The sequence below is a fragment of the Sorex fumeus genome, unplaced genomic scaffold (assembly GCF_029834395.1).
Source record: "Sorex fumeus unplaced genomic scaffold, SorFum_2.1 ptg000073l, whole genome shotgun sequence".
NCBI classification, from domain to species: domain Eukaryota; kingdom Metazoa; phylum Chordata; class Mammalia; order Eulipotyphla; family Soricidae; genus Sorex; species Sorex fumeus.
The window spans coordinates 3,256,302-3,272,514 of NW_026606130.1; the positions used below are offsets into that span (position 1 = coordinate 3,256,302).

At 39.0% G+C, this 16,213-nt stretch overlaps 1 protein-coding gene across 1 annotated transcript in view; it reads right to left on the minus strand.

Moving 5' to 3' along the window:
• Nucleotides 1-9,479, minus strand: part of CHIC1 (cysteine rich hydrophobic domain 1) — a 63,734-nt gene extending 54,255 nt beyond the window's left edge. The window contains exon 1 of the mRNA XM_056130037.1: nt 9,145-9,479. Within this exon, the coding sequence (XP_055986012.1) occupies nt 9,145-9,455 (311 nt within the window). The 5' untranslated portion in view covers nt 9,456-9,479. The remainder of the gene's footprint in view (nt 1-9,144) is intronic.
• Between the last annotated feature and the right edge of the window lie 6,734 nt (nt 9,480-16,213).

A 16,213-nucleotide genomic window follows, 5' to 3' on the forward strand; every position in this document is an offset into this window, starting at 1 on the left:
CCTCCAGTTGATCGTCGATTTGCTCGAGCGGGCCCAGTAACGTCTCCATTGGAGACCTTGTTGTTACTGTGTCTGGCATATCGAATACTCTTGGTAGCTTGCCGGGCTCTCCGAGAGGGGCAGAGGAATTGAACTCGGGTCGGCCATGTTGGCCGCTTGTAAGGCAAACGCCCTACCCGCTGTGCTATGCAACGGTGAAACAAATATAAGGACAATTTTCAGAAAGTAGGTATGATAAAAATTTTTTTGTTGTTGTTGTTTGTTTTTGCTTTTTGGGTCACACCTGGCAATGCACAGGGTTTATTCCTGGCTTTGCACTCAGGAATTACTCCTGGTGGTGTTCAGGGGAACATATGGGATGCTGGGAATCAAACCCAGGTCGGCTGCCCTACCTGCTGTACTATTGCTCCAGCCCCAGGTATGATAAAATTTTAAAGCAGAGTTCTTACCTTGTCTAACTGCCTTTAGATTTGATGTAAATAGCATATTCCTTTCCCTTATAAATTGTTGCCATTATAGTTTTTCCTAGTTGTTATTTAAGTAAATATCAAATGAGTAAAGGACATAGAAATATGCAATCCTTAAAATACATGCAATATTTCTATAATTTAAAAAATTTGTGAGGTCCAGGAACAGCTTAATGGCAGAGCACCTATCTTGCAGGAATGAAGCTGTAGTTGATCCCATGTAACATCTAATATGCGAATTGCAATCCACTGGCACTGCCATTTGTGATCTCTGGTGTCACAACAAACTGTGCCATCTCAGTGCACGTGCAAGTAAGTCAACTAAATTGTGTTGACCGCAGGGAGCATTGTGACTAAAGTGTGCAAGCACAACAATCACCCCCAGTCACCTTAAAAAAATAACCTCTTACCTTTGCTAGTTGCTCTTTGTATTTATCACTACACAATGGCATTTTCTTTCCACAAGTCTTTTTTTTTTTGCTCTTTGGGTCACATCTGGCGATGCTCAGGAGTTACCCCTGGTTCTGCACTCAGGAATTATTCCTGGAAGTGATTGGGGGACCATATTGGATGCCAGGGATTGAACCTAGTTGTTTGCATACAAGGCAAATGCCTTGCCTGCTGTACTATCACTCCAGACGCCTCTTTCCACAATTATATTTCCTTTCTTACCCTCCTAAAATTTGACTTTTGGTGCTATAGTTTACTAAGAGGAATCTCTTATACAATAAATTCATTCAGAAAGACAACTTCAACTTCATTCATCTTATTTATTGCCAAATTCAATGTCCTCTACTCAGAACTTTTTTCCTTGACTTTGTAGCTTGTGATGATATTTCTAACACTCATTTTCTTCCTTTTCTTTCACTCTCCCCTATTCTCCACTTAATTTTTCCCAAAATTTAGCCTCTAGTCATCTGTTTCTCTAACAATTCCTATATATATAAAACTCAAAAAACAATATATATATGTATATATACATATATATATATTGCTTTTTGAGTCACACCCGGCAATGCACAGGGGTTACTCCTGGCTCTGCACTCAGGAATTACTCCTGGCGGTGCTCAGGGGACCATATGGGATGCTGGGAATTGAACCCAGGTCGGCCGCATGCAAGGCAAACACCCTACCAGCTGTGCTATCACTCCAGCCCCTTCCTATACATTTAACTAGCTTTGACAATCACTTCTTTGTTAATAACCATCAAATTGTGTTTTCTAACACACTCAGTCCCTCATTTCTCATTATGTACTGAAAATTAACACGTGAATATTTTATCATTAATTGCATATTAAAATATTAATATATTATCAAAGTAATTAGAAAGATAATATAATTAGATGGTTAACAGGTTTCAGAGGTAAGCCCATGCTGTATCTCTCATCACTGGGATGCATGATATTACAGTATCCTTACATATCTATGCTCAAAATCGTATTTTCCATAGCCTAATTCTAAGGGCTATATTATAGCACACAGTGTAGTAGGCACATTGCGTGTTACTAAAACAAATAATTTTGTGTTCAACCCCCTTTCTTCATCTACTTCACATACTAGAAGACTAAGAGTTTAGAGGAACCAGGAATTTTTCCTGCCACTACAGCCTGCAATTTAGTACAGGCAGGGAAGATCTGCAGGAGATCTTCTAGATGAAGGCTTGAACAAAGCAGTAAAAAATAACATATTGTTCCAAACCGAAAGCAATAAGCATAAATTTTAGATTAGACTGATGATATACAGGGTCCAGTTTTATATGCTATATTATGGAGCTTACATTTTACCCTGCAGTTGAAGGAGAAGCAACAGAATATTCTTATGCAGAAAAGTGGAATCTCTATATAGCAGCAAGTTGAGGAATATATGTTTGGTTTTGAGTCACACCCAGTGATGCTAAGGGATTACTCCTGGCTCTGTCCTCAGGAATTACTCCTGGCAGTGCTGGGTGGGGGGACCAAATGGCATGCAGGGGATTGAGCACTGCAAGGCAGGCACCCTACCTACAGCCTCTCAAAGAGGAATGAATGTGAAGATGACATAGATGAAGAAAAGATTAGGGTGATGAAATTAGGTTAAGAGGATGAAAGGGGCGTGAATCAGGGTCATTATCATATAAAGTAAAAGAATAAACATTTAGGCCATATATTATTAATACTTGTTGATGTTAAGCTGTGAGAAGTGTGACTGGGAAAGTATAACCAAGAACAAATAATGAGAAAGGCGGGGGTAAGTTTAACTGAGATAGAAAACCCAGTTTAGGAAGAATTCTTTGATGGGTAGGGATGGGAAGGGTGAGGAGTTATAGGAAAAATTAGTTCTATTTTGAATATGTTGAATTTAAGGTGATTGCTGGAGTGATAGCACAGTGGTAGGGCGTTTGCCTTGCACGCAGCCAACATGGCCGACCCGAGTTCGATTCTCCGACCCTCTCGGAGAGCCCGGCAAGCTACGAGAGTATCTCGCCTGCACGGCAGAGCCTGGCAAGCTCCCCGTGAGGTATTCGATATGCCAAACACAGTAACAACAAAGTCTCCAATGGAGACGTTACTGGGCCCGCTCGAGCAAATTGACGAACAACGGGAGGGCCTTTACCTTTACCTTAAGGTGATGATGATCCATTAGGTAAAGAAACCATGATAAAAATGTGAGTAATAGAGCTGGAAAGATAATACAGCAGATATGGTGCCTGTCTGACCTGGGTTCAATCCCCAGCACTCCATTTGGTCACTAAAGCCCTGCCAGGAGTGATCCCTGAGCAAACAGCCAAGAATAAGCCCTGAGTACTGTGACGTGTGTTCCAAAAACCAAAAGAAAAATGTGACCAATGTTCTGTTACAGAAATATAAAAGTAAAGTAAAGTAAAGTAAAGGCCCTCCCGTTGATCATCGATTTGCTCGAGCGGGCCCAGTAACGTCTCCATTGGAGACTTTGTTGTTACTGTGTCTGGCATATCGAATATTCTCGGTAGTTTGCCGGGCTCTCCGAGAGGGGTGGAGGAATCGAACTCGGGTCGGCCATGTTGGCTGCGTGCAAGGCAGACGCTGTACCCGCTGAAATATACACACACAATTATACACACACAATTTGGTAGACATCAGGAGGTGGAAGCCATAAAAGTCAAGATGAGACAATCTACGGAGGGGAAGGACTGAGAGGAATGGAGGAATAATGGACTTAGAACATAAACCTGGAAATCACTGGCAATTAAGGGGCAAGAACAGAAATGAAAACATAAATGGGCCAAAGAAATAGAGAAGTACAAGGAAAAATAGGAGAATGAAATGCTCAAGTAATCCCTTGGCTTGATTAGTGGGCAAAATATTTTTAAAATCAGAATTTGAATACCTTTATGTGAAACATATGCCTTCCATTTATTTTAACAAGGTGCTTATCATTATTCATGTTACACCATTTTCTGAGACCTGACTTGCCTCTGGAAACTGCTTGCTATCCCTTAAGCAGAAATCACATAAGAAGGAGTCTTTATAAATGTCATATGCAGTAGAAAGGAACAAGGACAGTGAATGAAAGATGCCCACTTACTTAGCAGTCAGAGGGTTATGGTGACCTTAACAAGGTCAGTTTTTCTGTGGTCACAGTGGCAGAGTGCAGACACAAATCAGTAAAAAGGAAAGATACGGGCTGGAGCGATAGCACAGCTATAGGGCCTTTGCCATGCATGCAGCCGGCCCGGCTGAGCTGGGTTCGATTCCTCTGCTCTCAGAGAGCCCGGCAAACTACCAAGAGTATCTCGCCCACACGGCAAAGCCTGGCAAGCTACCCGTGACGTATTCAATATGCCAAACACAGTAACAACAAGTCTCACGATGGAGACGTTACTGGGCCCGCTCGAGCAAATCGATGAACAACGGGAGGGCAGTGACAGTGATACGGTGTTTCAGTATGCTGCTTTTCCCCCTTGGAGATCTAATCCAGAATATTGCATATGAGAAACATGTATTCTACCAGTACACCCCAGAGTCAATATGGTTACTTTCAAGAAATTTGAAATCTCCAAAGGTTAGGTTAGACCGTAGCTATAAGGTAATCTAGGTCTATGAAGGATTTAATTATTATTTTTGGCTTTTGGTGCATACCTGGTAGTGCTCGGAGTTCTCCTGGCTCTGTTCAGAGATCATGGTGCCAGGGATCAAACTGGGTCTAGCTGAGTGTGCTTTACCTCTTGTACTATTTCTCTGGCCCCTTTGTTTTCATTTTTAAAAAGAAATAGAGAGATTCTGAATAGGTTTACAAGCTGAGCCAGAAGAGGAGGAGAAAAAGGTAAAGCAAGAGAGCCAGGCATGGCCTGATGAAACCAAGATCTAGGAGAAAGCAGAAGTGATGATTATGAAAGACACAGGTGAAGGCATGGTGAACTTCAGGAAAGTAGAAGAATTCCTTGAGTCTGAATTGGAGGAACATAGGCACAGGAATTTATAACTAAATAGGATTGATGCAGGTTTTTCAGCAATAAAGTGGTAATAATTAAACTGTTTTAAGTACATAGGATGGACTGGAATGCAGAGAAGTGGCAGCCTACTCAAGCAAATAGATAATGGCAACCCAAACTAGAGCAATGCCAGTAGAAATGGAGAAAAATGAATATTCTAATAGACATTTTAAAAGGTATAATGACATAATTCTGGAACAGAATGGCATAAAACGTTTCAAGGTGACGGAGAAGTTTAAAATGATTCAAGAATTTGAAATACCATTGCAGGAGATTAGAATTATGGAATTAGTGACTGAAATGGGGCACCTGGAATATACTGTCAATGTGAGAAGGGAAATAGGGTTTGAGATATACTGAAAGGTGACTGTTCTGAAATTTTAAACTTTATAAAGAAACAAAGCTCTTTACTAAATTATAGACTATGCAAAAATTTTAAAAGTTCATAAAATAAGAAATATTTCATTCATATAGGATAACTCTAATATTCTCATGCTAGAAAAAATAAATGGAAGCTGATATTTTAGATGTCTCAGTATTAAAGTAATTATTAAAGTATTCCTCAAAAAATCTAAAAATTGAGATTCCATATGACCCAGCAATACCACTTCTGGGAGTATATGCTGGGGGCCCCAAAACACACTGTAGAAAAGCAATCTGCACTCCTATGTTCATTGCAGAATTATTTACAATAGCCTGAATCTGGAAATAACCCAAGCACTTGGAATAGAAGACTGGGTCAAGAAACTATGGTACATTTGCACAATGAAATACTAAGCAACTACCAGGAAAAATGAATCATGAAATTTGCTTATTAAAACGAACATGGAGAATATCATGCTGAGAGAGATGAATCAGGAGAGGGACAGACATAGAATGATTGCACTCATTTGTAGGATATAAAAACATATATGAGACTAATACCCAAGGACAATAGAAACAAGGACCAGAAGGACTGTTTCACGGTTGGAGATTTGCTAAAAGTGTGGGGGATAAGGCAGTTAGGATAGAGAAGGGACCATTATGACAATGATAGCCAGAAATGATCATTCTGAACAAGAACTGAGTGCTGAAAGCAGACAAGGGATTATCTATCTTTCTATCTATCTATCTATCTTTCTATCTATCTATCTATCTATCTTTCAGTACCTGTATTGCAAACCATAATGCCCAAAAAGGAAAGAGAGAAAGTGAGCACAAGAGAGAAGAAAAGCGCCTGCTATATAGGCAGGCAGTGGAGGGGAGGGGTGGCAGGAGGGAAACTGGGGACACTGGTGGTGGGCAATGTACACAGGTGAAGGGACAGGTGTTGGGACACTGTATGACTGAAACCCAATCATGAAAAATTTGTAACTGTGTATCTCACTGTGATTCAATTTAAAAAATTAACCATTACCTAAGTATCTTATTTTATCTGACATAAGGAAGGCTTCACTACCAATGAAACACCAGTTCTTAAAACCAGTAAAATTCATTCCTAAAAATTTAATCTTCTTTCAAACTGCATCAAGATATTCAGCATCAAATGAATTTTCTAGATGAAGGAAATTTGTTGTACATTACAACTAAATTATTTACCAATCACAGTTGTAATGAATGTGTATGTTACAACTAAATTATTTACCAATCACAGTTGTGATGAATGTGTACATTACAACTAAATAATTTACCAATTTACTTGGTTATTGCGGGTTGGAGCCATATCACAGTGGGTAGGGTGTTTGCCTTGCATGCAGCCGACCCGAGTTCGATTCCTCTGCCCCTCTCAAGAGAGCCTGGCAAGCTACCGAGAGTATCCCACCCTCACAGCAAACACTGACAAGCTACCCGTGACATACTTGATGTGCCAAAAACAGTAACAACAAGTCTCACAATGGAGATGTTATTGGGCCCGCCTGAGCAAATCAATGAACAATAGGAGGTCTTGGTTAGCAATTCAAAATATAGGTTTGCAGCTTTTCAGGCTTTGATTCAATTACCACCACAAGAGAATTGCTGAATTCTCCTGATTCCAGAATTTTTATGTTGGGGGGACATTACATGTATCACAAGGGTCTGAGCCTAACAAGTATCAGTATATTGCTTTTTATTGAAAATAAGTTCACCATGATAGTATTAAGAGAAGAATGGAGGGCTCAGAGTGATAGCAGAGCAGGTAAGGTGCTTGCCTGTATGCTGCCAACTCCAGTTCCATTCCTGGTATCACATATGATTCCCTGGAGCCCCACAAGGAGTGAACCCTGAAGCACAGAGCCAGGAATAAGCCCTGAGCACTGCTGGATGTGGCCAAATGCCCCCCAAAGTAAACTACAACAACAAATTAGTTTCATGAAACTTAAATTCGGTTTCCTTGCTCCTTCTATGTTTTATTAATTTTATAAAATAATGGAGTATAAAATTCTGATTGTTTTGTTTGGGTTTGGGCTCACACTCAGTGGTGCTCAGGGCTTACTTCTGGCTCTATGCTCAGGGATGACTCGTGGCGGGTTCAGGATACCATATGTGGTGCCTGGAATTGAAACCGGGTCAGCAGTGTTCAACACAAACCATGTTCAAGATGAGCGCCTTACTCACTGTACTATCTTTCTGGCCCTGGAGTATAAAATTTTGAAGTGGAATACAAACCTTTATTCTGTTCAGCCATGTGAAAATAATCTGCATAAAAGTAACCTTTGTTTGAAAGAATATGTCCTTAATGATGAAAGGTATGTAAGTAAATCAGTGTTGTACCTATCAATACCACTGTCATCCTTATTCCAATATCACAGATTGCTTTAAAAATTCTTGGACCAATAAAATTTATGCTAAAATTTATGAAGATGTGGATTGAAAGTCTTGGCACTTTGGTGAGGTAAGGTAATAGTGTACAACAAAACCATAAGGGTTAACACTACTGGAAATACATAACTAGAATAAAAAATTTAAAAATTGGGCGTTAGAATTTCTTAATCAAAAAGATCTAGAAATCTCCCCAAAGTCCTCTAAAACTTCAAAACTTTTAGAAGTGCATTTCACGCAGAATTCACAAAAAATTACCCAAAATTCAACCGGTTAAAAAGTTAACATGATAGGTAGAGGGCAGTCCATATTATACATGATTTTATATAATATGAACTGAATTGGAAAATCAAAGAGGAAAACCATTATGAAAAATTAAGAGGCATGCATGACTTCATAGGGAAAAATAATCCCATTTTGAAATGCAGTTAAAATAGCATATTTAAGAGGACAGACAAAGCGCAATATTTAAATCTCTAAATATTTACAGTCCAAGCACATAAAACTGAGAAACCACTCTTCAGCTCAGAGAACTATAAAAATTTTCTTTTGCTGTGCAACAACTATGCTATGAAGTCCTGTCCCTTTTTATTTTCTCAAATATAATTCACACTTTCAATATTTTAAAGAGTCACTCCTCTGGTCACCTTTTAAAAAATCCTCAGCTGCTAGAGGGCTAATTTGCATTTATGCACATACCATATACTAAGCGTGTATTTAATATTTGAGCAAATAGAATCTGGAGGTCTCTTAAACTATCCCAGAGGCGAAAAGCATTAAAACCACTATTCCAGACTCCTTATTTTACAGAGAAATCAAGGCCCAGAAATGGTAAGTAACCTGACCAAGGTCACGTGGCTGGTAACAAAGCTGACACAAGCATTCAAGAGCCAATGGCTTTCTACTTTTCATTGCTGCTTCTCAACCTGAACCTCCAATTGTGAGACATTTAAGGGATGCCAGGGTGAAATGCTATCAAAACATAAAAAAGATTATTAAACTCATGTGAGATCAGCTAGAAAGAATGAATTACTGCGCATGTGGGTACTCTATAATATTATCCACAAAACAAAGCATGCTTCTGCTTTAAAGATTCTAAGCCTGTGTCTTGTCCCCGCAGTGACTGTTTTCCACTAGACATCAACCTTAGCAGCAAAGAATCCTTGCTACATCTGCAGTTGAAAGATAGTCCCTTCACAGCCTACTCAGATGCAAGTCAATTCACTTTAAGGCAATCCTTCCCGCTACTAATCCCCTACTTCCCCTTAACATGCATTCATTATCTGCTGCTGGTGCATCACATGCATTGTCCTCACATATTCTCTAGACCAGGTGTCCTTTCGGTAAGCTTCAGTCAACCCTCCCCCACTCCACTGGTATTTGATCCCCATCTCATACATCTGTCGCCAAATCTCAGTCTTTCCAAACCTCACCGCCCCCCACTCTTACACAGTGATGTGGCCGGCGCCCCGCACCAAGACAGGGTCCGGGGCATATCTCCGCAGATGCTCCTCGCTCACTACCCGAGGCGGGGGCGGCGTCTCCTCCTCCTCCTCCTCTTCCTCCTCCTCCTCTTCTTCCTCTTCCTCCTCTTCCTCGTCGTCGTCTTCGGGCCCCGATACGGAGGAGGAGGAGGAAGAGGAGGAGGAAGAGGAGGAGGAGGACGACGACGACGACGTTGCCGCTTCTTCTTCCTCCTCTTCCTCCTCCAGTTCCGAGATGGTGTCGAACTCCGCCATGTTAGGCAGTAGGATGCTCATCACGTGACCTCGCGATCGTCGCCACCCTCACGGCTGCGAGTTTGAATTCGCAGAGGTGCTGGAAGAGGCGGGGGAACGAAATGAAGAGCAAAAAGAAAGGGTTAGGGACTGGATTTGAGGAGATGCGCCTGCGTCTTGGGGAGACGAGAGGGAGAAGGGTGACTGGAAGCGGGGCGGGGGGCCGTCGGAGGCGGGGGCACTAGGGAGAGAGTAGCATAATCAGTTGTACGCGTGCGCGGCTCCAAGGGGAGGGGGCCGTTAGAGGTGAGCTCCAGGGAGTTATCGAGGTCCGATCTATTGGTGCTTTTCATAAGGCTGCGCTTTGTGCCTTCTCTGCCTGTATCCAGGATCCAGAAAGTCTAGTAGCTTCCGCAGCTTCTTTGACTGTTAACTAGCAGTGGGCATTATTTACCCCTACCCACCTTTTCAAGGAAAATATAAAATAGATTAGAACTTTGTCCAAAATATTCTATACCTATATATATATGGCATATATATATATAGGCAAATACCAATCCCTGACAGTTTGTTCAGCATCTCAGTTTAAAAGATGCTAGCATCATAAATGCTACAACACTGAGAGTATAAGCACTTTTATTAATGTTTTATGAAGAGACTTTATATTACCACTTCCACTAGTATATAATATTTGTAGAGAACTTACTCTACAATGTCAGGGATTGAACTAAGATTTCTATTTGCATTATGTCATTTAACATCTCACAGTCCTACAGAGAGAGATGTACAGTGATGATCTCATTTGCTGTTGGGAAACCTAGATGCAGAGAGAAGTAACTTCTTCAAGGTCATGAAGTTTCTAAATAGCAGACTTTCGTCTATGTGGAGATTTCTTCTAATTCCAAAACCCCAATACTGTTAACCAAAGGTTTTTAGAAGGTGACTTTGTGTTGTTTCTGAAGATTTTTAGAATTTTTAGAGGTTTTTCCTAATGGAGGAGGGCAATGGAGGGAGGTCTCCAAACTAAGAAAATAATAATTAACATCATTCGTTTTTCAGGTACAGAGCTGGGCTGTTACATTAAATATCTCAGTTAACCTTATGCAGTCCTGTAAGGTAAACATCATATTTATTTTATAGATGGAGAAACTAAGTCTCAGGAAGTTCACATAGTTTATGAGATCAATGGTGACCTTTTATCCAAAATTTGTTTTAAATATTTTTTCTTTTTCTTTTAGTTTTTTTGGTAGTTCCCAGGACACTTATCAAAGTAATATAAATAAATTGTACAAATTACAGACCTCAAGAAAGAAAAATAACATGAAAATGCATATTTCTTAGTTCAGGTATCAGCCAGACAATAAAGTCACAGAACTGCTCAGTAATAAGGCAAACACTGTAATCCAGATACTCTCTTATCAGTTTCACTCTTCAGCTTTTTCTTCTATATTATAGCTGCATCCCAACTAGATGGTGAGATTGGGGAAACAGACATAGCTGCACTTCAATATAGTATGAGCATTGCATTAACAGTATAGCAGTTTAAACAAAGAGTTTGGGGCGACAGTATAGCAGGTAAGACATTTGCCTTTCATATGGCCCACTTAGGCACTTAGGTTCCACCCACGGAATTCCATAGGGTCCCTTGAGCACCACCAGGAGTAATTCCTTAAGTGCAGGGCCAGGTGTGACACAAAAAGCAAAAAAAAAAAAGAATTTGGAATGTATGAGGGAGAGAGAAATTAGGACAATACAAGTTGCCATAGAGAGTAAGTACCATTATTACAAAGGCCCTTGTGATATTAATAAGGGAGGGGATGGTGAGAGACCTTGGGATAGAGATGGAGGAAGCTTGACTCTGGGAGTGGGCATAGTGCAGCAATATCAATACTATTGTAGACTATGATATCTCAATAAAAACTTATTTAAAAATTAAGAAAGTGAAAAGGAAATTGTTGCACTAAAATCTTGATTATTTGGCTACTTTAAAACAATTTTGAAGGTTCTTTTCTAATGGGGAGGTATAGGATAACATTGCTTTGTCCTTCTTCCACAAGAAGCTTAGGTTTATCTGGTTACACCTATCACAGTGCTCCTGAGGCACTTCCATTGTGTTTATCTGTAAATACTCTTCCCTGTGCTCCCCTATGCCCCATCTACAGTCTCATTATATCTCTCTCCAAGAGGAATTGGGGGAACAATTACACATAGGTGCAGTCACAATCAATAGGGGTAGAAATCTTAGCCTCAGGGAAGGCCGCTCCTAGGACAGATCCTTTCTCAGCAGGAGGACCCACCCCAGAGCGGGATCCCGTGGGTGTGTCTCTCCTCTCCTTGTCCGACAAGCATATAAGCATATATGACATAAATCATTTTGTATGGATACAGTAAGAAATATCTTAAACTTATAGAATTGCTCTCCTAGGGCCATCTCGATCTCAGACTACAGTGCTCAGACCAGATAGTCTTTCCCACCCCTAGCAGGATCCTAGTCTCGTCATTACCTTTGGATCATGACAGCATTTGTCTATGATCAAACTCTTAACTTATAGTTAAGAATCATGGCACTTTGGACTGGCCCATTTCGCTGCCAGGGTAGCTCACTGCTTGCCCTGGGTCCATTCAGTCCCTCATCCGGACCCTGCCTTTGGGGTGTTAGGAGCTAAGGGCAACTGAGGCTTAAGTTGAGAAAGCAGATGCCCGGGAGTGAATAATATTCAAAGCCAATCAAATCCTAAGTTACAAAGCATGATGTTAACGGTCTTCCTGTATCTATACAAAAAGGATATTACTTTAAGGTAAACTGTTCATAAGGCATAAGGAGAGGAGAAAGGCAATATTTCACTCATACATATAAAATCATAGATTTCTGGGAAACTGATCTTACAAATTAACAGAGTCTGATTAAGGGGAAAGCTGATTAACTGGGTGGGAAGGAGAATGTAGGGAAGACTGTTTACAGATAAACACAATGGAAGTGCCTCAGCAGCACTGTGATGGGTGTAACCAGATAACTCTAAGCTTCTTGTGGAAGAAGGACAAAGCAATGTTACCCTACAGGGAGGGCAATAAAATTTCAATAAGCAAAATATCAACAAGCAATAAAATCTACGTTTTTTCCCAGTGGTTTTCAGCCTTTTATAGCTGCAGCGCACTTTTGTTTGTTTTATGAGGCCATACTTGGCAGTGCTCAGATCTTACTCCCTGCTCTGTATTCAGGGGCCACTCCTGGCAGGCTTGGAGTTGGGGAATTTAGCCCAGGAGAGCCACTTGCAAAGCAAGTGCCCTATCTGTTGTAATATTGCTCTGGCCCAAGCAGAGTACTTCTCTAAGAGAACATTATCTACAGGTGAGAATTTATAGTTAATGAAACACCATAAAATTTTCACAATAGTTTCTGCTTAGACAATAAATGATGTATCTACTTTCCTTGTGTACTAATAGTGTGTCATTTGTGGGAATGAATACCTTAAAGTTATAACTAAATCTATTCTTCACCTGTTCTCCTTCAAAATTAAAATTCATAAGCACTATAAAATTTTCCAAATGCTTTATATTATCCATAAATGTCTACTAAATCAGTGTTTATAGGAAGATGTTTTTGGTGAGCACTACTCAGGATTAATGTAGAAAGAGATAGATGAGAAGGAAGAAGAACAGTGGTACTCATTATGACAGGTCCAAATAGGAACTATGGTGAAAGTGAAGAAATGATATCCTATGGAGAATGGAAGGCAAGGAGGAGGAAATCCCTCTGTTAAAATGTTAAAGCTCCTGGCATTATAACCGTGTCAAAAGGACAAAGCAATTCAGGGAAAGCTATGCTTGAGAAACAATAATCAAATTATTCCTTTGTTTTCTGGCATGCCCATTGGGTTAAAAAGGTATATATTATTCTAAAGGTAATTTGTTTTGCTGAACTGTACGAACATTTAGAATTGGGCAAATTTAGGAAAACCTATTTTGTAAGTAAACTCAAGGATCTCTCATTTTTTAAAACAGCCACCAAGAAGTAGTAAAGCTAGAAGTAGATAGAGTAAAACTTAAACAACCTAAATCTCATATGCTAAGTAGGAAATGGGTGCAATTCTCTCATTTATCCCACTGCAGATCAACCGGAAACAATGGAAATTAAATGAATGTCACATTTAAAAGACATCCCAATTTATTTATTTAAGTTGTTGGTAAAGTGAACTTTGTGAATTTACAAAGTAATGCAACTATTACAACAAATTGAATACACAGATGTATTCGCACTCAAAATCATTCACTGTACCATTTTAACTGGTTACCACCTTTTCCTTATTTCTGGCTCAAGGCAACACTTTTGTTGTTGCAGTTGTTTTTAATTTTTTTTTTTTTTTTGCTTTTTGGGTCACATCAGGCAATACTCAGGGGTTAGTCCTAGCTTTGCACTGAGGAATTACTTCTGGCGGTGCTCTGGGGACCATATGGGATGCTGGGAATCGAACCTGGGTTGACCACGTGCAAGGCAAACACCCTACCCGCTGAATTATTGATCCAGCCCCATTTTTTAAAAAATTGAATCACTGTAAGATACGCAGTTACAAAGTTTTACATGATAGGGTTTCAGTCAGACAATGTTCCAATACCCATCCCTTCAACAGTGTACATTTCTCACCACCAATGTCCTCAGTTTCCCTCTGGCCCCCCCAAGCCTGCCTCTGTGGCAGACACTTTTCCTCTCTCTCTCTCCCTGGTTCTCCTCAAGGCAACATTTAATCTACATTCTGTATATGTAGATTTTTATTTTAGACTTTCAAGATAAATTAGATCATACAAATTACGGTCTTTTATGTTTTTGGTTTTGCTTAGCATAATGTTTTTGAGCTTAGTTTATGTTTTCTCTTGAGTGACTACTTTTATTCATTTTAACTGGTCATCAGTATACCTTGTAAGGATATATCACACTATCTTCATTCACTATTTTAATTCACTACATTTGGGATAATTTCACTGGATTTTATGGAAATCTATGAAAATCTACACACAAGTATATTTTTAATTTCTCAAATGAAGATGCCTATGAGTAGAATTGGGTGGCCCATGTATTAAAACTTTATTGAACTGAAGAAATTGACAGTTGTTTTTCCAGCTGATTCATTCAATCATTTTCACTTCCACCCATAGTGTATGTGGGTTCTGCATTCTCCCCAAGAAGTTCTTTTTTGTCTCCTTGATAGCAATTCTTGGGAATATGAAGTGCTATAACATTGTAGTTTTGCTTTAATTTCCCTAGTGACAAATGATGTTTTCATGGATATCTTATTGTTCATTTGTATATCTTCTTTGGTGAAAAAATAGACTGCCCTTTTATTAGCCCCTCAAGAAATGAGGGGCTGGAGAGATAATAATACAGCGGATAAGGCATTTGCCTTGTATGCTGTTGGCCTGGATTCGATCCCCAGCATCCCATATGGTACCCTGAGCACCGCCAGGAATAATTACTGAGTGCAAAGCCAGGAGTAACCCCTGTGCATCACCAAGTGTGACCCAAAAAGCCAAAAAGAAAAAAATGAGGAGCTATGTCTTGAACTAAGAAAAGTGCCTAGAAAAATCTGTATGCATAAGAAGTGGGGAAAAAGTTGGACATTCTCTTCTTTTTTTTTTAAAATTTTATTTATTTATTTATTTATTGAATCACCATGGGAAAGGTTACAAAGCTTTCAGGTTTAGGTCTCAGTCATGCAAATATCAAACACATTTCCCTTTACCAATACTTATTCTCTTCTTGTTGATTTATAACCCCCCTTTACATATTCTACACAGAAGTCCTTTTCTCCCAATCTGTAGCTTGCATTTTTCTGTGTATTAATGGTGACCTTCCTATGTTGTTTGTTTTAGAGTTTAGTTAAACATTGGGATAATTTTTGATATACTTATCAAAGTAATATAAATAAATTGTACAAATTAAAGATCTCAAGAAAGAAAAATAATATGAAAATGCATATTTTTTGCATTTTGACATACAAAGTCATTATTCATTTATTAGGAAAATTCAAGGAAGAGGAAAGAAACTTAAAAAATGGCAAAATAAGCTAAAAATGTAAAATATTATAAAGAAGACCAAATATACAATCCCATCAAATCTAAATCCACATGGTAAGAACGTTTTACTAGAGTCAGAATTTATAGTCAAAATGCTATTTAGAGGATATATATGTACATATAGATTAGTATTACTGTAAGATTAATAGAAGAAAATTGTATGATGGGAAAAGAAACAGTAAATAGTCAGATACATATATGCTATAAAGGAAAATTCATGTTTAAAAATAGTATTATAATGTAGATGGAGCATTACAAATTAATAAAACGTCTAAATAAGTAGATATAGAAACTTTGAACACTTTTTAAAAAAATTTTATTAGTTAAACACCATGAGGTACAGTTTTAGTCTTACAAATTTTTGTGCTTGGGTTTCAGTTATACAATGATCCAGTACCCATCCCTCCGCCAGTGCCCATTCTCCATCATTTACATTTTTTAAAAATTTTTGTTAGTGAAACACCATGAGGTACAGTTGTAGATTTACAAATTTTTGTGCTTGGGTTTCAATTGTACAATGATCAAATTTTGAACACTTTTGCACTAAAATTGCTATATGTTAGATAAAACCAAAATGAATGTAATAACAGGAAAATATATTAATTTACCATTCTAGCCAAGATTTTAATTGAAATTTTGGCAAGGTGGAACAAAATAAGCAAATGTTTAAGAAATTTATTAGTTTTGATCTCTGGGGTATGGATTGAATTGTACATTAAAAATAAGAGCAT